At 40.0% G+C, this 24,471-nt stretch overlaps 2 protein-coding genes and 1 long non-coding RNA gene across 3 annotated transcripts; 2 read left to right on the top strand and 1 right to left on the bottom strand.

Annotated features, from left to right (window-relative positions):
* Positions 1–1,698: 1,698 nt before the first annotated feature.
* LOC146713157 (uncharacterized) lies at positions 1,699–12,495 on the bottom strand. The gene is made up of 12 exons (XM_085452327.1): positions 12,445–12,495; positions 12,171–12,206; positions 7,388–7,423; positions 7,234–7,281; positions 6,875–6,922; positions 6,624–6,671; positions 5,748–5,795; positions 5,496–5,673; positions 5,316–5,414; positions 5,153–5,230; positions 4,688–4,979; positions 1,699–1,966 (listed from the first exon to the last, which is right to left on the bottom strand). Exons 1-12 carry the CDS (start codon positions 12,465–12,467, stop codon positions 1,938–1,940), a joined length of 963 nt encoding a protein of 320 aa, XP_085308453.1. The 5' UTR covers positions 12,468–12,495; the 3' UTR covers positions 1,699–1,937.
* A 135-nt stretch (positions 12,496–12,630) lies between these two features.
* On the top strand, positions 12,631–16,144 carry LOC146713156 (heat shock 70 kDa protein 12A-like). The gene is made up of 4 exons (XM_085452447.1): positions 12,631–12,912; positions 13,238–13,462; positions 13,532–13,703; positions 14,870–16,144. The coding sequence occupies exons 1-4, from the start codon at positions 12,631–12,633 to the stop codon at positions 15,937–15,939; spliced, it is 1,749 nt and encodes a 582-aa protein (XP_085308573.1). The 3' UTR covers positions 15,940–16,144.
* A 2,257-nt stretch (positions 16,145–18,401) lies between these two features.
* On the top strand, positions 18,402–24,263 carry LOC146713155 (uncharacterized). The gene is made up of 2 exons (XR_014919145.1): positions 18,402–19,091; positions 23,359–24,263. It is a non-coding gene; the product is annotated as an uncharacterized LOC146713155 (long non-coding RNA).
* The last annotated feature ends 208 nt before the right edge of the window (positions 24,264–24,471 follow it).

The following is a 24,471-nucleotide window of genomic DNA, read 5'->3' as shown; positions in this document are numbered from 1 at the left end:
ACCTTGGCTCAGGTGATTAGAGGATCATCAGGGGGTCCTTTTGTCCCTCTGTGGGGGGAAACTCCCACTAGGTTTATATCTGGGACTCTCCACCATTTGACCTTAGAACTGAAGAAGCTTCTCGGATGAGAGGTGAAACGTCTTCAAGTAACTTAAAGAAGTCCAGACACTTTTCTTTGCAAGCTCCTTTGATTATTCTTGTATGGTGTTCGGGTCTGTGAGACCCGTTTTCATTTTTTTTTCCAAAAGAAAAATTAAACAATTAATTATTTTTTCAATCTGAAATTCATTGGCTTTGGCTTATTTTCTGGGAAGAACATAAATCCGAACATATTTTCAATGACCTCATACTGTACCTCCCCCCACGCATTTACATTACATACAAGGTGTTCGGGTCCACTGGACCCAGGTCTAGTAAAAGTGTTGAAAGTGTAGGTCCTGTGTTCACACACTCTGTCTTCCTCCTTTCTGGTGCTGCTGATAGTGTTTCCTTCCCCTCCTGCTCCCACAAAAAGTTCAACTATTCAACTATCAACACCGTCTGCTCTTACATTCCCAAACATTTTACCCTCTTTCTTGAGGGATCCAAATTTTATTTTCTCATACCCTGTCCCACCTGCAAATTAGGGGCATAATACTATAAATAAGACTTTGCCAATATGGTTCCTTCTCACAAATGATCAAGATGAGAGTAGACGAGTACCCCATCAGCAGCCAGCTCGTCAGCAGCCAGCTCCGGGACCATAACAAGCCCACAACACAGCAAGTAAAGAGAAATGGATGTCAAAAAACGGTGAAATTGAATGTTCTTCTTGCCCAAGAAATGAGCCACCCTGCAGAGCTGCTAATGTGATAAGGATGCAACCAGGGCCAACACAGGTGGCAGTTACTCATGTGCAGGACATAAAGTCTTCATTTGAGCTTTTCATCCCAGATTCCATCCAGAAAATTATTCTGGATTGCAGTAATCAAGAAGGAAGGTGTGTTTTTGGAGAGAGGTGGAAGGAGATGGACCACGTTGATCTACAGGCCTATTGGGGTTCTTATACTTGCTGGAGTTTTCAGGTCCAAAGGGGAATCCACAGAATCCCTGTGGGATGCAGAAACCGGCAGAGAATTTTTCTGTGCATCAGTGTCTCTGGAAAACTTCCACAAAAATGTGTATGAGGATTAATAGATGTTGGCGTGTTCTCTTTACTCTTCACCACTATCGAAAATTCCTCTTGTCACAGCAAAATGAATGTCATAGATTATATCTGGCCTCCAGAGGGCCACAAAACTTCAGCTTCCTCCCACTTTGGTCTGAGCCCCTCAGTCCTCCAGTTTGTCCTTCTGACAGATTAACGCACACTCAAATCGTGCTGACTATCATCTTCTGCTCCTTCCACTCAATTTTTTCTAAAGTCAAATCACATACATCCATAACAGTGGCCTACTATGAGGCAAAAACAAAGACGGAGCATGTGTTTTTCTTCATTTTCCTTGGTTTACGTTAAAGGATATCCCAAGTTTTAAAACACACAGGACACTAAGAATGGTCAAGTCAAACATGTTAATTTTATATAAGCCAAGGAAATAAAACATGCACCTCTTTCAAAGCAGTACTTTCACATTACTGTCAGACGGGGGTAAAATGTTCTGAAATTTTTGCCATGGGTGTGGTCTCTGGTCTTCTGCAGTGGAGAGATGAAGCAGGGCACTCGTTGGGCAGTGTCAGGATGGCGGAGGGGACATGTGTTTATATTCAAATAAATTTTATTTATATAGCATCAAATCACAACAACAATCAAGGCACTTTATATTGTAACGTATACCCTACATTAAAATATACAGAGAAAAACCCAACAATCATATGACCGCCTATGAGCAAACACTTTCGTGAGAGTGGGAATGAAAAACTCTCTTTTAACAGGAAGAAACCTCCAGCAGAACCAGGCTCAGGGAGGGGAGGGGCCATCTGCTGCGACTGGTTGGGGAAAGAGAAGGAAAACAGGATAAAAGACATGCTGTGGAAGAGAGACAAAGATTAATAACAAGTATGATTCAATGCAGAGAGGTCTATTAACACATAGTGAGTGAGAAAGGTCACTGAAGAAACAATACTTAATGCTTCATGAGAATCCCCAGCAGCCTACACCTATTGCAGCATAACTAAGTAACTGAGCGTCACTCTGAGACAGGATATTTCTCATTTTAGAGATATTGTGCAAATGGAAGAAAGCAGTCCTACATATTTATTTCAAATTTCAAAGTGGCTACACAAGCCAGCAAGTACCAACGACCGGATTTGGTGTGTGGTAGTAACAGGTAAACAAAGATTTTTTTTTTTAAATTATTTGAATATATATGAGTGCTTGTGTATAAATACACAAACAATACACATATGCTTTCAATTGTGTAATTTAAGTGATCTAGGTAGCTCTGTTTTGGAAGTTCATTAGATCTGACATTAAGACAATCAGGTTGAAATCAAGGAATGTAAGAAGTCACTTACATCCAAGCTGTCTACTCTGAATATCAAGATAACAAGTATGGAGGGAGGCACACAATATTTTGCATCTACAGAAAGTACACAGCCCATCTGCAGGGACTCGTGTGCTACAAAATAGGTTTGATGATTTACAAGTCTGATTGCAGAGGAAAAATGTTAGTTGTCAAAAATGTGTTTATTCTTCTAAAGTGTATGTAGCTTCATATCTCCCATACTAGTGTTGAGTTGTTACTGTGGTTTAACTGTTGTAAATCATAAGATGGTAAACAATACAGAGCTGTGTAATCACAGTCCTACACTCCATTTACTTTAGATACAAACTAGTGTGGCTTCAGGGCAGTAACCAGCTAAAATAAACAAAACATCACTGAGCCAGTTAAACCTACTATGCAATCCTACAGCTGAGTTCATTGTGAAACCTGGCCCCACCTTATCATGCGAATTCCTGAGATCAGATGGCCCAGGATGTGAGTGGGCGTTAAGGCGTCTGGGAAGGGATCTCAAAACTGGATTATAGGAATTCGCATGATAAGGTGGGGCCAGGTTTCACAATGAACTCACCCGAAACTCTGGCTGATTGGGACCCACACCCAGTTTCACACCTTGGCTCAGGCGATTAGAGGATCATCAGGGGGTCCTTTTGTCCCTCTGTGGGGGGATACTCCCACTAGGTTTATATCTGGGACTCTCCACCATTTGACCTTAGAACTGAAGAAGCTTCTCGGATGAGAGGTGAAACGTCTTCAAGTAACTTAAAGAAGTCCAGACGCTTTTCTTTGCAAGCTCCTTTGACTACGATGACCTGGATGACTGAGAACCTTTACAGACATGTGTTTTTCTTCATTTTCCTTGGTTTACGTTAAAGGATATCCCAAGTTTTAAAACACACAGGACACTAAGAATGGTCAAGTCAAACATGTTAATTTTATATAAGCCAAGGAAATAAAACATGCACCTCTTTCAAAGCAGTACTTTCACATTACTGTCAGTCGGGGATAAAATGTTCTGAAATTTTTGCCATGGGTGTGGTCTCTGGTCTTCTGCAGTGGAGAGATGAAGCAGGGCGATCGTAGGGCAGTGTCAGGATGGCGGAGGGGACATGTGTTTATATTCAAATAAATTTTATTTATATAGCATCAAATCACAACAACAATCAAGGCACTTTATATTGTAACGTATACCCTACATTAAAATATACAGAGAAAAACCCAACAATCATATGACCGCCTATGAGCAAACACTTTCGTGAGAGTGGGAATGAAAAACTCTCTTTTAACAGGAAGAAACCTCCAGCAGAAGGATAAAAGACATGCTGTGGAAGAGAGTCAGAGATTAATAACAAGTATGATTCAATGCAGAGAGGTCTATTAACACATAGTGAGTGAGAAAGGTCACTGAAGAAACAATACTTAATGCTTCATGAGAATCCCCAGCAGCCTACACCTATTGCAGCATAACTAAGTAACTGAGCGTCACTCTGAGACAGGATATTTCTCATTTTAGAGATATTGTGCAAATGGAAGAAAGCAGTCCTACATATTTATTTCAAATTGTGCTTTGAAGAACATATTCTGGTCAAAAATGACTCCAAGGTTCCTCAAAGTGTTACTGGAGACTTCATACTGTAACATAAAAATGCTACAGTATGAATTGAACATGGATGCTGCAGAATGTAATATGCTGAACTGATTTTAAAGTGTAAAGTAATGCGATTCTGTAGACCTTTACTTTGTTCAGGGATGAACGCAGGTGGTGACTTAAAACACCACCTATTATTCACGGTCAGTGCAGTCTTGAGATCCCTACTTGGGTGTTTCACCTCCACTCACCCCTTGCCTCATGTGACTTCAACAACTCATGTAGGGGGGGTAATGTTTTACTAAGGTTTTACATCTTGTTCTCAGTGACGTTTTCCATACCTTGGTTCATGTGATGACTCACATAATCAAAAGTGGGCCAGCGACTCTCATGACCACCTCCAAGAGGAAAGCCTCCAATAGCTTTTTTTTTTAATTTTTTTAAATCATCTGGAATTCTCTAGCAATTACTGTAAAACTGAAGAAGCCTCTTGGATAAGGGTCTATGTTGTCAATAAAAACACAAAACTAGTGCAGTTTTCTTCTTTTCGATCTCTCATGGATATATTAAAAAGAAATAACTCATTTTATTTCACAAGCTACGTTGGAGTTCTCTTACTTCTGCATTGTTCTGCTGCATTGTTCCAGGGGTCTCCACTCTCGTTCATGCCCTGTAATGGGCAAAGACATTTAAGGACCTTTGCAGAGTGGCCCTGGCAGAGTGACATGGCAGAATCAGTTGTGATCTCTTGTGGGAAAATGTTCCAAGCATCTTGCCCGGGATGATGATTTATCCAGTCAGGCAGAAGAGGGGGGTTGTTCAAAGCAAATAAACCGCTCAGCCAGCGGCACTTCGAGAGGAGGTTATTCAAGCTAGCATCATGAATTTCACCTTCCTGTCCATGGAACCCCTGCCATTGAGAAATTATTCAAGTTTAAATGACAAACATTTAATTCAAAAAAGAGCTGTTGTGTTTAAGTTACAGTTTCTTATTGAACAAACAATTTAATAACCTGGGTTTGGTTTCATGTCCCACAAATGCACAGTGTAGTGTATTTACAATGTGTGCAATGTCCAACAAACCTGAGCAGCAGTGTCTATGAAACTGTAGTAAAAAGCAAGCTGAAGGTTGTGAAGGGTTAGGTTCGTGTATTCATTAACCTGAAACAAATAATGAAACCTGTCATTGATCTTTATCACAAAAGCTTCAGTGATCATGTTTAACACATCCCAAACACATCAGTACCTTCTGAGATGCTTGAGCGTGGTCTGCATTTAGGTTAAATGCTAACTCTATCAGTTTCTTCTTCTGTTCCATATCCCCTGTCCCACACAGAAAGCTGCGCTATAATTCGCAGAGGGAATAAAAATATTTTTTATAAGAATAAAGTTCATACTACACTATAATCTCACTCTAATGCCCCACCTGAATCCAGGCTTTGATTCTCTCTGGGGTGCTGTGAACTTTCTGCAGATAAGGCTTGATTCTAGCCCAGTCCTTCCTCAGCTCTTTATACATCTCTTTCAGTCTGGTTTCATTCACTGGGTTGTTCATGTTTTCAGAGTTCCCGGCCTGTAGTGCAATGTCAACCTCTCCTGCCACTCTGGTAATAGTAATAGATAATGTTGAAATTGTAAAAAAACCAGATGGTGTTAAATCCACGTTTCAGTACAGTACCTGTCTTTGAATGATTTCAATTCTTCTTCAGTTTCTTTATGTGCAGATCTGTGGAATAGTGTTTGGTACAAATAAGTGATTTGTTTCTGTTTACATTAGGATTAGATATATATAAATAATAATGGATTGCATTTATATAGCGCTTTTCGGGACCCCTCAAAGCGCTTTACAATGCCACTATTCATTCGCTCTCACATTCACACACTGGTGAAGCTACAATTGTAGCCACAGCTGCCCTGGGGCGCACTGACAGAGGCGAGACTGCCATATCATGTCATCGGCCCCTTTGGCCATCACCAGTAGGCAGTAGGTGAAATGTCTTGCCCAAGGACACAACGACCGAGACTGTCCGAGCCGGGACTCGAACCGGCAATCTTCCGATTACAAGACGAACTGCCAACTCTTGAGCCACGATTGCCGTATTAGGTATTTTTGGTTCCCCAGGTGGTTCAAATTTCCTGTATCATCTGAAAACTATGAATTAATAATTTGTCATGACTTTTGAATTCCTTAGTTGCCAAAGAAGCTATTTTGAATTTAAAAATAAGAATACATCCACCAAACTAATTCTTTGTTCACAAGCATACAGCCACACCAACAGAGGAGTTCCTTAAAGATGAAAACTGGGGAAAATCAAATTTAAAGGCAGCAAGTAGTCATACAGGTAACACATTTAATAATAAGTTATGAACATGAATACCTAGATACGACACATTGTCGTGCTCTAACATTAAGGTATTACATTAATGTATCTCTGTGCCAAGATTGTTTTCTGTTAATAAAATCATAAATAAAATAATAAAAGTTGACTGTCACCACAGCCTGGATGTGGATTTGAAACATTTTTAAGTCTTTTATGCATTGAAATGTGTTTACCTTTCTTCTTGGAGTTTCTCTTTATAAAACTGTTCCATTGCAGCCAAACTGTTAAAACAAATCAAAAATATATATATATATATATATATATATATATATATATATATATATATATATATATATATATATATATATATATATATGTATATATACACACACATATGTGTGTGTGTATGTGTTTGTATGTTGTTTGACAGTGGATACAAATACTGTTTCATGGGTGTCTATAAATATTGCAGAAATATAATTACCCTGCTTTTCTGAGGCTCAATTGGTAAAATGTGTTCACCTCCGTCAAACTATTTAAAAAAGTAAACAGATTAATCTGTTAAAACACATCAGATCACAAATTCATCATTAAACAATAACAGATCAACAATTTTAAACATAATGTCAAACATATAGAAACCAACACTAACTGTTTAAATTCTACATTTGTCTTTCAAATCAATTTTGTTGTTTTTGTAGGCCACTGTTAATAAGCAATATTGCAAAGTTATTGATCAGTCACACCACTCTGCAAAAGACTGCAAAATTTCACAGTTTAATACTTTAACAATGTAAGTGCAAATATGTTATGTGATATTTCACCAGATTATACCAACAGTACCTCTCTTTGACTGAATTCAGTTCCTCCTCATGACGTTTCACCACCATACTGTGAGACAAATATACAGCATGAACAGATAAAACAGGATGAAATAAAAAGAGGAAATGAGAAACTTGAGGCACTTGTGAAATATGAGAAAAAAAAGAATGTTTACTTTGCCTCACAAAGTTTTTTTCCCATCTCAGCCAAACTGTTTAAAAACATCATAGAGAGGTTATTCACAATATACAATATATTCACTCAGCCCCTTGGTTAGAAATACATCTGTATCTACAGTTTTGTGTACAAGTCCACCACCGGATTCACCACCACCAGCTTGTAGAACATGCTTTAGCAGCAGTAACCTGCAGTGATGTAAGATAAGAAAAAAAAAACGTTATTAATCCCTCTGGTGGGTTCCTCTGGGAAATTCGGTTCCAAAAAAAGCACAGCACCGACAGAAGTTACAGAGTTATAGAATATTATATATATAAATATATACACACATAGATAAAATATACAAAGGGGATAAATAGAATAAATAGGAATAAAATAAAAATAAAAATACAAGTGAATTGCACATTTCAAGTATAGAGTCTATTGCACCGTTGACTATTAACAAAAAAGTATTGCACAAAAGGTATTGCACAGTGAAGTGAAGAGGCACTACAGCTTAGTTGTTCCCCACTTTATCAAGTCGTGTGCTTTGTTCACCCCTAGCTTTGCAAACCTAAGCCATTTAGTTATGTTATTTTAGATAGAAGAGGATTTATCTTGCAATCCTTACAAGCAGCCGTGCTTGTTCAGTCTTTTTCTAATTGTGATGTCATTAATGTTAACCTTTAACCTGCTCACTGAGGCCTGTAGAGTTCCTGGGTTTGTTGCACAACCTTGTGATGAATTTGCTGCAACACACACTCCTAGGAAGAATGTGTTGTTCTCTAGCATATTGACATGAACTCTCCATATGTAATGATCCCCCACCCTTTGGTTTTGTTACCTGGATATTTCTTTAACCTCCTAAGACCCAGACTCCTCCACGGCATGCATTTTTAATTTCTCTTTGATATTTGGGCATATTGGGACCCGATGAATGTAAAAACCAAGAATTTCCAGATTTTTTATTTATTTATTTATTTTTTTACCTATTTTGTGTTTCTAAGAAAAATGAGATCCACAGATGAGGATATTCGTTTAAAATTTCAATAGAACAGTAGCAGTATAATGTATGTATCACCTGTATGTATCATCAAACCATCTTTGAACAGAGGCAGTGGTTTACAACACCAACTGTCTGCCATCTATAATCCTGTTTTGAGATCCCTTCCCAGACGCCTTAACGCCCATTTACATCCTGGGCCATCTGACCTCAGGAAATCACATGATAGGGTGGGGCAAGGTTTCACAATGAGCTCGCCCGAGCTTAAAAACACTACAAAAGACCAAGGATAAAGGAGGACTAGAACTACCTAACTTTCAGCACTACTTCTTAGCCAACAGGCTTCAGTTTATCTCAGGATGGCTAAAACATACCCTCTTAGATGAACCTTGGCTAGATGTAGAACAAGCACTTTGCAATAATCTAGAGATCTCAGACCTACCATTTATCAGCTCAAACATCCTATGACATGAATGCTTTAAAAGCATCAACATCAGCTCTTCTCTGACAGCATGGTGGGAGTTTCTAAAATTGACGGAGTCTTCATTAATCCCATGCAAACGTACACCTATCTGAACAGAGGCGGTGGTTTACAACACCAACTGTCTGCCATCTATAATCCTGTTTTGAGATCCCTTCCCAGACGCCTTAACGCCCATTTACATCCTGGGCCATCTGACCTCAGGAAATCACATGATAAGGTGGGGCAAGGTTTCGCAATGAGCTCAGCCGAAACCCTGGCTGATTAGGACCCACACCCGCTTTCACACCTTGGCTCATGTGATTAGGTAGAAGATCATCAGGTCCCTCTTTGGGGGGAAACTCCCACTGGGTTTAAAGCTGGGACTCCCCACCAATTGGACCTTTAGAACTGATGAAGCTTCTCGGATGAGAGGTGAAACATCTTCAAACAACTCAAGAAGTCCAGACGCTTTTCTTTCCAAGCTCCTTAGACCACACTTCCTGATACTCAGTAACACAGGTCTGGATTTTTGGAATGTTTCTTTTCTTTTACTTACTAAATCAGTAAAACTAAGTTTAAAAATCAATGTTGTCAGGTTTCAGGGGCGAATCTCATCCATCTCTCCACCCTCATGGGAAGGGCTGAGGATCCCCAGACGAGAGGTCACCCAGTAGCCACCGAGCAGAAGCTAGAGGGGGCTGCCGGCAGCCAGCTGTGCCAGAGAGAACCGAGCCGCAGGCCCAGAGGCCCGAGGGCCCCTCGCGCCCCGGCAGAGGCCTGACCGAGCAACAGGCGCCAGGTCCCGCCAAGTAGCCACCGGGAGTAAGCTGGTACATACCTGAGCGCCCAACCCCGGACACCAAGAACCACCAATGCACCGACCCCTGAGGGCATCAGTCACCGGCAGGGAGTGTGGTGAGAGGAGATAGGCCTCCACACTTTGGAGGGCCTGGGAGTTCCCAGAGAGGTGGAGTCTAAGACCCGACCTGACATATAGACACAGACAAACAGGCACACACAGACACAAACATGCATTCCCACCCTCATGCACACATGGACATGTACACACAATCACACTCCCCAAACATACTCTATAACCTGGGTCCAGGTACCCTCGCCCCCAGAGGGGGAAACAGCACCCAGACCCAAGAGATGTTACCCTTCCCCCCGGGGTGGAGGCAAGCAGCAGCAGGGAGGCCAATCGGACAGCCAACATCTCCTCCCAGCCCCCCTGCCCCGATGGCTAGTAGAGAACGGGGGTGTGTGAAGACCCCATACCTCCCTCCTCCCGCTCATGTGTAGTGTTGCTGCGTGTTGCTCTAAAGTGCATTTAATAATAATAATAATAATGGACTGGATTTATATAGCGCTTTTCAAGGCACCCAAAGCGCTTTACAATGCCACTATTCAGTCACTCTCACATTCACACACTGGTGGAGGCAGCTACAGTTGTAGCCACAGCTGCCCTGGGGCAGACTGACAGAAGCGAGGCTGCCATATCGCGCCATCGGCCCCTCTGGCCAACACCAGTAGGCAAGTAGGGGTAAAACAAGGGAGAGCATGGTGCTGCTGCCAGAGAGCAGCAGGTGTTAGCACGGCCCCTCCCGAGAACCCTCAATGTCTACATGGATTTAAAATTGAGAAGTGGGCACCGGCGCCAGAGGTAGGTTTGAGTACACAGACCGTCCACTGGACGCCGTTAACGTGCCCACCCTCAAGGCCCTGTATATATGTGTGTGTTATGAGAGTGTAAGTAATGTGGATGTCTAAGTTGTGAGATGAAATTGAGGCACAGGTGGCCAGAAGGGGGCAGAGGGGGGGGGATGTCTCCCTGCACCCTGGTGACACACCGCACCCCAAGGCCCTACCTGTGTGGGTGAGTGTGGTGGAGCGGGAAGAGGGAGGTAGCTGGGGATGGGGAGGGAAAGAAGGGAGGGTTTTTATCGTTAACTCTGTTTTCCTGGGTCTTTTCACGTGTGTTATGAATAAATCTTCTTTTTTTCATTACCAGTACTAGTTTTATTTTGTTGTATTTATCCGCGACACCTTAAAGGCCGGTCCGTGAAAATATTGTCGGGCATAAACCGGTTTGTGGCGCAAAAAAGGTTGGGGACCGCTGCCCTACATGCTTGTACCTTGGAAAATGTTTGTCTTTGTGAGTATTAATGTGTTCAGAAACAACTTTTAAGTGTTTACATGAAGTGAACTGTGATGCTAATGCAACGCATGTGTTAAGCTAGGCTAATCATTAAGTTTGTAAATTAAGATGTGTATTAGCTAGCAATTTATTTTTACTTTCTGTATATTTCAGTTACCAAAAAGAGATGGCAAGGAGAAGCCTCGAGAGAGGAAAAGGCTTAAAAAGATCTTCATTAAAATCACAAAAAGCAAGCCTTGTGTAGAGATCTCATCTATTTTGTTCGCTGGCTGTCTAGCTTCACATGGTCACGTGTCGTGAAGGCAGGTACAGGTTTACTAAAATAAGATAGCATTAACACTTTGAGAGGATTCACAGTTAACAGTGAATATAAATGCTAAAACTAAATATATATTGCACAGTGTTACCCCCCCCCCCCCCCCCCCCACACACACACACACACACACACACACACACCATTAACAAATGGTTCAGCCTTGTTTTCAGTAGCGAGCGATGCTTATGATTGTGCCAGAGCACATTTTGAACAACATCATGGGAATTTCAGATTTCACATGTGGTTGGTTGTTACACTCTGGAAATGGAATGAAGGTGAGTGTTATTAACCCTCTGGGGTCCACAGAAACGCAGCACCTCCAAAATCACTGATTTAACCTGACATGTGAAAAAAAAGGTTTTGATTTTGCCATTGCCATTTGAAATCTGCAGCATAGAAAATATGTACAAAAAAACATGTACAAAATTCAGTAAACATAAACCTGAACTCACCAGAAATAATGAGTGATGTTCTACAAAACTCTTCAATGACAATAAACTACCAAAATATATTAAGTACATGTCTGTGTTGGCCTGTATGCTAAATGGCCACTTCTGCTGTTTGTGTTACTATCTGGTGTATTAGGGAATTGTATTCCAGAATTATGAAGAAATATTCATGCCCAAAAATATTAATTTTACATTAAAAAATTATAAGCATTACTTTCAGAGTAAGGTTTATTGAGGTTTTTTTTTTTTTTTTTTTTTTAAATAAAATCTTATGATGAGATGATCACATAGCAAAATATAGTATAATTCATGCAGTCTATCCTATGTTCAGCTGTGGAAACCAGGTAAATGAAGCAATTTTTAAAATTCCTGATCAGAAACATCAAATAATATTAAAAAGAGCGAATCCTTACCTCAGCTCCCGTGGAGCTGCTGATTGATTCCGATCTCTAATTTGAAGGTAAAGAAACAGGGATATCACAGATATCTAGGCAGATGTCCAGAGAGGAAAAATACTAAACCTAAGCTATGGACTACATACTCATCATATCATTTCAAAGTAAGGAAAACTGATGAACAAAACTTTAAATTACATTCAGTCATTTTCATGTTTATATACTTTTAACTTGTATAAACATTTAAATCTGACAGTTTATGCAGTGACACAGGTTGATATAAAGTATTTACCTGTGGATCTTTTGAGTACTCATCGTGGTGTGTCTTGTCTTGTTTAGTGAAAGTCTTTTTTCAGTCTGACACAAGTACGACTGTTACACTGAACTCCACAGACCAGGGGGTGGAGTTCAGTGAGGTCCGCCCCCTGTTTTGTTCATAAATACTCTGTAACTGCTGCTCTTCAGCACTGTTTCCACAATGGATAACTCATACATCATAGCGATAGACTTTGGCACTGCATACAGTGGATATGCTTTTAGTCTGACAAAAAGAGAAGCAGAAACAGAACCTCGTTTAAAATACTGGGGTCAACAGGTTTCACTGAGGACCCCAAAGACTCCGACCTGCATCCTTTTTGATGAGCATGGAAAATTTCTCAGCTTTGGTTATGAAGCCCAGTCAGCTTATTTTAGAACACGAGGTGATGAAGCCAGAAAGAAATTCTTCTTTGAATGCTTCAAGATGTCCCTCTATGGCAAAGTAAGTGTAAAAATCTAAATATATCAATAATCTTATATTATGGTTTAACACTTTCTGCGTTGTGCTGAGTGTGTTATAGATGATTACAGTATAGTTAAAGACTTTTAGCTCTTGCATTTTCCTGATCAACCTTATTAATTGTGATATAATGTAAGATGATAGCCACAAGAACATAAACATAAATACATCAATTTTAAACATAAATATCATCTTTTGGCTAGTCATTTTTGAAAAAGATTTTAAATCTCTGTAAATTGCTGTTTGATTTAGACTCTCACGTAGGAAGTTACAAACCTATTAACTAATATCCAGTCTGCCATCATAGAAAGTTAATAGTGATGTGACAATTGAAGCTGCAAATGGACGGTCAATGAAGGCACTGAAGGTGTTCACAGAAGCTCTGAGATACCTGAAGGAGGACGCTCTGAAATGCATCTCAGAAAATGCTGGTGGGAAGCAGTTCATAGCCTCTGACTTCACCTGGGTGGTGACTGTACCTGCCATATGGGATCCTTCAGCAAAGCAGTTCATGAGAGAAGCTGCGACACAGGTAACAAAGACAATAAACAGATCAACTGTTCTGCTTAAAGTGAAAAATTTATTTACCTTTGATTTATAGGCAGGAATTGTTACCACAGGCAAGGAAGACAGGCTGGTTATTGCACTGGAACCAGAGGCAGCCTCAGTCTGGTGTAAGAAGCTGCCAGCTGATGGTTATAAAACAGAAAATAACAGCAGAGTCACATTCGAACAGGCTTCAGGAACACAATACATTGTGGTGGACTGTGGAGGTACTCTATGTTTTCATAGTGTAATTTTTCTTACTTTTACATTTTACTCACACAATGTTGTTTTTGTCAAAGTTTACAGGAATTCAGAAAATTTAAGTTTAACGATGTATTATTAATAAGATGAAGATTATTTAGACAGAACACCTCTCCCACATAATGTAGTGTTTTGGATATTTATTTATGTTAGCCTGGGAGGATGAAACTAAAACCATTCAGGACTCTCATTTAAAACATTGAATCGAGCTGTTGTTAGTCAGAATTGATACCAGATAACTAAATTTATATTGCTCCAAAACTTATGGAATCAATTACAGGGAAGTCAAACTAAGGAATCATTCTTTTCAGCACAACCTCACGTGTTTGAGTTTTGTGTTTGTTAGTGTTTGTTTTTACAGTTTCATTTTGACATACTGTATTAACACAGTTGATCTAAAATCAGACAAAAAACATAAAATCGGAGTAGAAAAAGTTTATAACCACAAACATGTTTATTGAATCATATTTCACAACTTTTAATGCAAATATAAATTGTCAATTTTAAAATCACATGCATCAGTTTTGCAAACAACAAAGTTATTTGCAGCTGTTTACATTTACCCCCTTTTTAAATAACCATTTCAAACTATTTACAGAACAATCCGCTGTTCTGGATTCAATAAGATGCCACACAAATTATTTGTGCCACTCCAAAAAAAAAATTATGTCCACTATAAAGGAGAACATCACAGCCTGATACCTGCAGGACTGACAGTAGCAGGTGTAATCAGCAGTCGCCTCATTGTTCTGACACATAACACAAAGCTATCCACGCTACACACTAACTACACAAGTCAACAAATTTAACTACACACTATAAACGCTAAACATCACAAATCTCTCACATCTCAAAACTCGCTCTCTCTTTTTCTGGTCTTTCTCTCTTTCTCTCTCTCTCTGTTGCAATTACAGCTGCCAGTCTTTTAGGGTATGTCTCTACCAGCTTTGCACATCTAGAGACTGAAATCTTTGCCCATTCCTCTTTGCAAAACAACTCCAGCTCAGTCAGATTAGATGGACAGCATTTGTGAACAGCAGTTCTCAGATCTTGCCACAGATTCAGAAAGGTTTCCAACCCCTGGTATAGATGCTATCACTTGTCACTTTTAATTAATTCCTGTGTTTTGCAGGTGGAACCATTGACATCACTGTTCATGAAGTCCTGGAGGGAGGAGCCCTGAAAGAGCTGCACAAGGCCTCAGGAAATGATTTTGGGGGACAAACTGTGGATAACAAATTCAAAGAGTTTCTCAGAGAAATCTTCAGTGATAGTTTGTGGGATGAATATGAAAAAGAGCATCCAGGAGAGCTGCAGAAGATGATGTATGATATCTCAGTTTTAAAAGAGAATGATGATGATGTGGAGATCAGCTGCCCATATAACCTGGGTGAAATGGCAAAAGAAAAGCAGAAAATGGAAAAGTTTTTTGAATCGCTGAGAGGTGTTTCCTGGAATCAAGGAGCTATCAAAATCTCAAAAGAGAAAGTACGATCTTTCTTTGCTGAGAGTCTGAATGGCATCACCAAGAGTCTCAGAGAAATCCTGAAGAAAGGTTTCACCATTAAGTACATTCTGTTATTGGGGGGCTACGCTCAAAGCCTGATTCTGCGTCAGCATATTACCAATCAGTTTAGTGATCAGTGTAAAGTTCTGTGTCCTTCTCATCCTCAAGAAGCAATCATGAAAGGAGCTGTGATGTTTGGAAGAAACCCAGCATTGGTGGCATCTCGAATAAGTGCCTTTACTTACGGGGTTTCTTTGTCTCATAGGTTTGATGCATCCAAGCATAGAGCAGACAAGAGATACACAAACAAAGAGGGCGAGTGGTGTGATGCTATTTTCTGTGTACTGGTGAAGGAAAATGAGGAAGTGGGCTGGGATAAAACCAGTGAGCACAGCTTCACTCCAGTAGAAAGAGATCAGACAGCGGTTACCTTTGCATTTTATCGCACAGAGAGAAAAATCCAAGGTCTAATGTATGTGGATGAGTGGGGAGTAGAGAAAATTGGTTCTATTATTCTTGAGTCACCTGACACAGCACGCGGCATGAATCGTGAAATCAAACTACAAATCAAGTTTGGTGCCACAGAAATGACGGCCACAGCCATAGACGTAGATTCAGGTTCCACTGTTAAAATTGACCTCGATTTTATGGCTAAATCAATAAAATCATTCAGAAACAACGTGTGGCAGAAGTGAATTCATGAAACATCAGGCAAACAAATAGATACATTGTTGTTAGAGCCACTGCTGTCCTTAAGTTATAATAGGTACTCTAGCAGTTTATCTTTAGTCACGGAAGTATTGAAAAATCCTTCTTCTTATGAAATCTGATGAGAACCAATGTGAAGTTACATTGTGGTTATGTTGCTCTTTTTTTTTATTACCATTAAACTTTATAAATAAAACTTTTGTATAATCCAATCCAATTTTAATACACCTGGAATTTTAATTTCTTTGTTTCTTTTCTTCATAAAAATTCTAACCTGTGCCTTAATGTCCAAAGACATTGCAGAAATTTTAATCCTTCAAAATGTATAATTTAAAATATTTTCATTAGTGTATAATTCCTGTTTATATGTTTTATGATCTATCCAGGGCTTTTTCAGTGAACAATTCTTAAAAATTTTTTACCGAAATCATATAGAAGAATAGTTTTGAAAATGTTACTTTGAAGTTATTTGTAGCATTACTTTATTAATTGTAATTTGAATGATAATTCGGGGATTCATCAAATCTGGAAAAGAAATATCCTAAAATTTTGATGTTTTTTCTTCCAAAATGAGTGTTAAAAGGTTTTTCCCATTGGAAGGTACACAGTTACTACTATCATCGTTCATTGCTAATAGCTAATAATAAGTAGACCCTTTATCCTAATGAACCTGTACAACACCTATTAATGCTTGTTCGACCACAATAAAGGGCTTTCATATGTTGTTTTAAAGCCATTGTTCAATAAAATATTTTATTTTTTTACGATATAAACCTGTTTCTTCCTGTAAGACAGGGGTCCCCAATCCCAGTCCACGAGTGCTGGTGTTCCTGCAGGTTTCAGATCTCACTCTGGGTCAACACACCTGAATCACATGATTAGTTAATTCCCAGGCCTCTGGAGAACTTCAAGACATGTTGACAAGCTAATTTATCCATTTAAATCAGCTGTGATGGATTAAGGACACATCTAAAACCTGCAGGACACTGGCCCTTGTGGGATTCGGGACCCCTACTGTAAGGAAATCAGTTGTCTGTAAAACCTGTGGACTCATCGCATTCACCTGTATTGGAGCTGGAGGATGACGGTCTTCATCTACCTCCAGTAACAATAGCAAACTAATTTCCTGGTTAATTTTGTAAACATTAAAAATACACACAATTTTGTCATTCTATGACAAAATGACCAACACATCACATTTTCTAACACATCATGACATTACAAAAAATACAAAACTGTACTTTACCATATTCCCATTATTATAAGTATCAAACTATGCTGTAAACAACAGGTGGAAAGAAAATTATTTTAGAATATTGCTGTAAATAATGTTTTGCTTTATTTTACACTCCTAATGACTCTGGAAGTGAAATTTGATGGTGGTAGAGTTACCTGTTAACCAACTGCTAAAATAAGTTTCAGGCTTGAGATCCGATGGAGACTGATCTCTACTCTCCTTACCTGCTGAACTGCTAACAGACACATTTAATGATGGTCATCAGATGTGATTTAACTAAAAGCTTAGCTAAAAACAACTGCAAGCTTTTAACCCTTACTTGTTCATTAAATATGTTAAATTTCTCTCATTCTTTTTAGAAACGGTGTTGGTCAACTTTCTTGAAAATAGTAATAAGTAACTAAATTTGTTTAACATTTAAACAGATTTTCTGCATATTCCAGCACATAAAATAAAATAGTTTTTTATGCTGACACTTACTCTTTCAAATAGATGCACATAAAACACAGCGGAAAATAAATAAAATCGAAGACTCAGCAGTCCTGTTGCTCTATTTTCACCTGTATAGCAGGAGTGGGGCAGGTGGAGGTTTGCCCTGGTGCAGGTGTGCCGCAGTGGTCAGTGGAAGAATCTGCGTGTTTCTCTGTGAATTTCACATTCTCGTGGTAGCGTACTCGGTGCTTGCTCAGAGGTTTAGGGTTTTTTTCACTGTAAAAAAAAGTTTTCTTCCCACACAGTGAACAGCGGACGCTAATGTTTTTGTCACTTTTACAGAATCAAACTCAAAGTAAGGTCAGTTCTTCCATGCTTTAAACACTGCACGGTCATACTCTCTCCCACACTTGTTATAATATCCATTGTTGATCTGTACACAGCTGTTGCCACAAATGTCGCACTCGCTTACGTCATTGTCATGACGTAGTAACGCAGCGTGGTTATGAGAAAGTAATAGTAATCTAATTACATTTTATGCAATAGTAATCCCTTATTTTACTCGTTACTTGAAAAAAGTAATCGGATTACAATTATGCATTACAATTAATGCATTACTGCCCATCTCTGCAGATGCCCAGTTGTGTGTTTTGCTTAACTAAGGAAAATGTGGCACCAGGATGTCCTACAGGAAGAAGGCGGGCTGATGGGGGGATGTGACACTTTGGGCAGTGTTATGGGAAACCTTGGATCTACCTAAGAACTGTTGCAGAAACTGTTAGGTATTTTGATACCATAGTAGCATTTACAGGATATTGTTTTATACAGGAAAACTGTTACTCAATAAGGCCCAACTACTAGTTGTTTTTCTCTTTCTCTGTGACCCAAGAATTAATGTGTAGGACTCACAAGCTGGTACCCCAAGGTCGAAAACACCACAGAGATGAGACCACTTCCTTACTCCCATCCTCCCTTTTTCTTTATCTCCTGGAAAAGGCTCGTTAAAGGCTAGGTGGTTTGTTTCAGAATTCACTAATGAAAGAACTCTGTATTTTATGTCTAGGAGTGTATTTTGCTGGGATGATCATAAATTGTAGCTGAACTGATAAACTACACAAGGGATACTTTGCTCAGAAGGCAGGAAGACGTTTCCTTATTTGGTCTGTACCGGTTTGAACTGGGAAAGCTGACACACGAACCTTTTTTCATCTATATAAACTGCTGTGTATCAAATAAACCTTAGAGTTGATTTGGGAAGACAACCTGAAGCAGTCTGTGTTTCCTTGTTCTCCCAAGCTGCTCCCGGCGCTGTAACTAACCCAGCTGAACGGCATACCTGAGTGTTACTTTAAATAATTAGGAATCTTAGAAGGAAAGGACAAAACTCTGCTTATCGCTCACGCCACGGAGGAAACCCGGGAAGGCAATTTCCTTCAATTTTGGTGTCAGAAGTGGGATCCCTGACAGAAGGTAAATATGCGTCTTTCATATTTATATAAAGACCTATTATACCTCTCTCAGTGATTGATCCATAAAGAAACGGGATATGCTGACGAAGTTTCACTTAGTGATCCAGAGAGATACACTGACTGACTTCCTCAGTCCCCGAATAAAGTAAATTAACCCTTGTGTGGTGTTGGTGGACACAGGAAGTTGCCTGTTGTCTTGAATATTTTAATTTTGTTTAAGTTGCTCACTCAGAAAGAGTGACACAGGAAGTTGCCTGTTGTCTTAAATACTTCTCGTTAAGTGAGAAGTTGCTCACCAAAGAGTGACACAGGAAGTTGCCTGTTGTCTTAAATACTTCTCGTTAAGTGAGAAGTTGCTCACCAAAGAGTGACACAGGGAGAAGTTGAACGGGTCTCACAGACCCGATTACCATACAAGGGTTAAAAGCAGTAAATTAAAAGCAGAAAGACACAGGAAGTTGCCTGTTGTTTTACGAGAAGTTGCTCGTTAAGCGAGAAGTTGCTCGCTAAGTGAGAGTTGCTCACACAAACAAAAAATTGCTAGCAATAAATTTAAAGTAACCTCAGCTGTGCCGCAGCGAAAATACTAACATAAATCCTCCTAGCGTGTAAACCCCTCTGGAAATCACTGAACATGGGTCAGAATAATTCAAAGACCACAGACAGGTCCGATAAAAAATCTAAAGTACCTGTAAAACCAAAAATTAATAAAATACAAAATAAAGTTTCAAATAACGGCTCAGTATAACTCCCATTTCCGGTTACGTGTAACCTACGTCCGCGAATTGGTGAAGACGTCCATGATCACGTATCCAGAACATGCGGGAGTGCTTATGTGACTGACTTTGTTTACAACTTAAGAAGTTCAATGCATTCTAATTTCTTTTCGGAGCCTTATCCCGAACGATTATCACCAGAAAACAGGTCAGTAGAAATGTTGAATATCATTTGTGATAAGAAAAGTAGTCTGCTTAAAAAGTCCTGTAGAAAATATATGACAGAATGCCGCGACGTGATGCATCAAATGTTACCGCTATGGACAAAAGGAGGGTAAATAATGACAAAGTCGCCGATTTCTTTAAGAATCTAAAGAAATTCCTGCTAACAATGTCCAGAGACAAAATTGACTTAAATGCAGTAACTATGTGTAAACAGAAGCCTGATGAATCTATCCTAGTATTCATAAAACGCTTTATGCACTGTTGGACAAGCTAGAGGTGCAAATTTAGCTCAGTTTTCCAGCAGCCGCAGACACCCAAAGCAAAAATGAATTTGTGTATTTAATTTAACACAAAGGGTGAAATGTTTGCTGACACTGATAACAGCTTATGTTTTCTCTGCCCTATGTACCGACATGATGGAGAAGGAACATCCTCTGTGTCAGCTGGACCCTCAGCAGAGAATGAACTCAACATCCTTTTTGTCCGGTACTCTATGTCACACACTGTGCCAAAAAAAAACGTGTACAGACGCCACTAACAGGTAATCCCATGACTGGGAGCCACACTTTTGTTTCTCTCACACTGTTCAACAACATGATAACTGCTCACACAAGTGAAGGTCAAACAGTGATTTTGTCACATAACTCAGACATAGGTTATGATATAACTACACCATGTCGTCACATAGATCTAACCTATCCTATCCACTGTACTATTTCTGCACTTATGTTGCCAGCTGAATACCAGAATATGACATTATGGTCAAAAAGTGAGAATGATATAGGATTTATTGACTGTACACTTTATCACGTACACCTATTAAAACACAACAAGCAGTATATGTCAAGCAGCATCCCATTTCCACGGAAAAAGCCGCAGCCCTAGATGTCATCATAGGAGATTTATTGACTACAGGAGTAATAAAGCCCACACTCCTGTCAATCCTGTGCCAAAGCCTAACAAACCTGGCGTATGGCGTTTCATACAAGACTTAAGGCAAATTAATGCAGTCAACATTCCTCTGCCACCTCTCGTTTCAGATGTTCACAGCATATTGACATGCATTGCATACACATTTTCCCGTGGTGGATTTATGCTCCGCTCCTTTTTCTCATGAAGACACACAGCCGTTATTTGCATTCACACATAGAAATAAGCAGTACACTTGGACTCGTTTGCCCCAAGGCATGATAGACAGCTCTGCTGCTTTCTCAATGGTGCTTCACTCCTCCAGGGCTGCACCCTGATCCACATGTGGATGACCTCCTCCTCTGTGCTGAAAGTGAAAAACTGTGTCAAACTGCTACACACATGCTTCTCCAGCACCTCCAAAAGACTGGCCACAAAGCATATGCAAAGAAAATGCAGTACTGTCAGACTTCTGTTCAATATTTGGGATTCACACTGTCTCACGGAAAACGTTCCATGACTGCAGACAGGGTCAAAGCTGTGACCTCTGTCCCTCGTCCCACTACACAGAAGGAAATGTCGTCCTTCTTAGGCATGGTGAACTATTGCAGACAGTGGATACCAGACTGTTCTTTTCATGACCACATTCTGCGTGACTGTTGTAAAAAAGACAAGCCTCCTCGAATACTGCGGTCCACAGAAATGACTGCCTCTTTCAATGCATTACAGGGAGTGCTGACCTCCGCCACTCAAAGGTGCTGCCTGAATTGTTCAGGAATGCCGGCCTGCCTGAGGGCAGTAGTAGCTTGCTCTATCATGATAAGGGACTGCGAGAAGCTCACACTCTAACATGACACTATTCTACACACCAATCACCAGGTCACGACCATTGTAGCAAACATAACTAAACAACATATGCAAATCTCACTATAAAAGCGAGCAGCACACCTGATTCGCCAGCACATTTATTGATCCTATGCTGTGTTCTTCTGACCGACAGGATGGCTCAGACAGGCTTGACGATCATGACTGCATGACACGTATACAGGAATCCACAGCACAACGTCCAGATTTAGAGCAAACACCTATCCCAGACTCAGCCACGGTTTATGTGGACGGGTCCTGTTCAAGGCCGAATGACAACTCATTTCTTTGTGGCTATTCAGTGGTAACAGTGCCTGACATCATACTAGAGGCTCACTCATTACCATTTCACTCAGCACAAAAAAGCAGAGCTCATGGCTTTAATACGCGCCTGTGAGCTACATTTGGATAAGCATGTGACGATTTACACAGACAGTCGCTATGCATTTGGCGTTGTGCATGACTTTGGCACATTGTGGAGACAGAGAGGATTTAGATCTGCTGATGGAAAATAAATTGCTAAATTGTGATTTTGTTCAAAGACTTTTTCAGGCTATACAGCTGCCATCGGCCGTTGCAGTTGTAAAAACGAAAGGACACAGTACAGCTGACACAGACGAAGCAACAGGTAATGCCTTAGCAGACGTGACAGCCAAGGCTGCAGCTGCATCACAGCTCCCACCTCCGCAGGAAGTATTATCTGTGCCCCTACAGCTGCCACTTAAACTCCCAGACTATTTAGGAACAAATGTTGATTTAAAATTTATACAAGAGCAAGCCTCTGCATGTGATTACACCTATTGGGAGAATAATGACTGTACCTTAGATGACAGAGATGGCTTATACAAAATCTTAAGGGTTTGATTGCCCTCCCATATTCCCTGATGCCAGTCCTTGCCCGACATTTTCACTGTGTGAGTCATGTCGGACAAAGAGGGGTAATAGGGGCAATAAAATCAAGATTTGTAATTGAGAAAACATCACATGCAGTAAAAAGCATATTAGCAACCTGTCTAACATGTGCGCGAACTAATGTAGGTAGCTCAAAAGCAAAACATCAGCATTTACCACAACCAGATTTTCCATTTCATACATTACAAATTGATTTTACACATATGCCAGCACAAGGAAGCATCAAGTACTTACTGGTAATAGTGGATCAATTTAGTAAATGAGTAGAAGCTTATCCAACCTCAAAAGAAACTGCAGAAGTAGTCTATCAAAAGTTGAGCAATGAAATAATACCCAGATTCGGAATACCTCACCAGATTAACAGTGATAGAGGATCTTCATTCACATCAGAAGTAATTCAAAAGTGTGCTAAAACTTTAATGACCTGGGTCAAATTACTTCCTCAAGTCCTCTGTGAGATTAGAATGACTCCATCTGCAGTAACCAAATTATCTCCATTTGAAATAAGATTATTTCCAACACCATGGTCAGCTTCAAGAGGGGCACCGCTAGTAGAAGGTGATGTATATTGCATTGTCCACTGATGTTCACAACCTGGTAGAAAAACTGAATAATAACTATCAGGAAGTTTGTCTCTCTCAGCCTTTCCCCTCCACAGTTCCACCAGTGGAGACAAGGAGATGCATGTTGGAGAAGCCACTAAAACCAAGGACTCTCTGGGAGGCCGCGCGTGTTCCAGCCCCCAGACTGTACTGGCAGTGACGAAGAACCAGCATCCTCACAGACGGACAACCTCAGTGGATTCATGCCAGCAGGGTTAAGACCAGCCCAATCGGACCATCTCAGGCGTCGGATCAAGCAGACGACATCTCCGGCGAGCCAGCGCCCGGAACTAGAGCAAATAAACACATGGGTAGATGACATCTCCGGCGAGCCAGCGCCAGGATCCAGTGCACACACACAATCACTGATTAACACACAACGCCTGAAAGAACAACAACAAGGTACTCAAACATCCAGCAGGAACAGAAAGCCAAAAGTACCACATGATGTCTAACCTGATAAAGCCAGACTCATTTCATCCTGATAATGGAGAAAATGAAATGCCCATTGTCATCATACGACGCTTATTCAATGTCTCTCGAACCTGGGACCAGGCCAGGAGACGACTGAAGAACTGTTTTTCTTATATACTTTCTTATATATTTAGGTTATTTATCATATCTATCGCATTAACCTTAGGATTTCTCTTTGCTATTTTGTATTGTAAACTGCAACCCTGTTCACATTTCTGCAAGCCACATTTTCAATGATAACCCATATAGCTACCAGTACAGCCACTTCAATGTATTTGCAATTAGCACAAATTGATCCTGAGGATGTGCCAGATGTTACCAATGATGTTCCTGATGTGTATATTGAACATTAGGTTGTGAACTATTACATTTTATGATTTGCTTTTTATATTATGTTATTACATTTGTGATTTTTCCTTTCTATTTGAGTTATTATTTTTAAAAATAATAAAAGAGGGGAACTGTTAGGTATTTTGATACCATAGTAGCATTTACAGGATATTGTTTTATACAGGAAAACTGTTACTCAATAAGGCCCAACTACTAGTTGTTTTTCTCTTTCTCTGTGACCCAAGAATTAATGTGTAGGACTCACAAGCTGGTACCCCAAGGTCGAAAACACCACAGAGATGAGACCACTTCCTTACTCCCATCCTCCCTTTTTCTTTATCTCCTGGAA

The sequence above is a fragment of the Copadichromis virginalis genome, linkage group LG3 (assembly GCF_057382275.1).
Source record: "Copadichromis virginalis isolate Kocher_CV1m ecotype Utaka linkage group LG3, C_Virginalis_male_GT1.1, whole genome shotgun sequence".
Taxonomy (NCBI): Eukaryota; Metazoa; Chordata; class Actinopteri; order Cichliformes; family Cichlidae; genus Copadichromis; species Copadichromis virginalis.
Note: the sequence above shows the minus strand (reverse complement) of the source record. Positions and strands in the feature narration are given on the sequence as shown.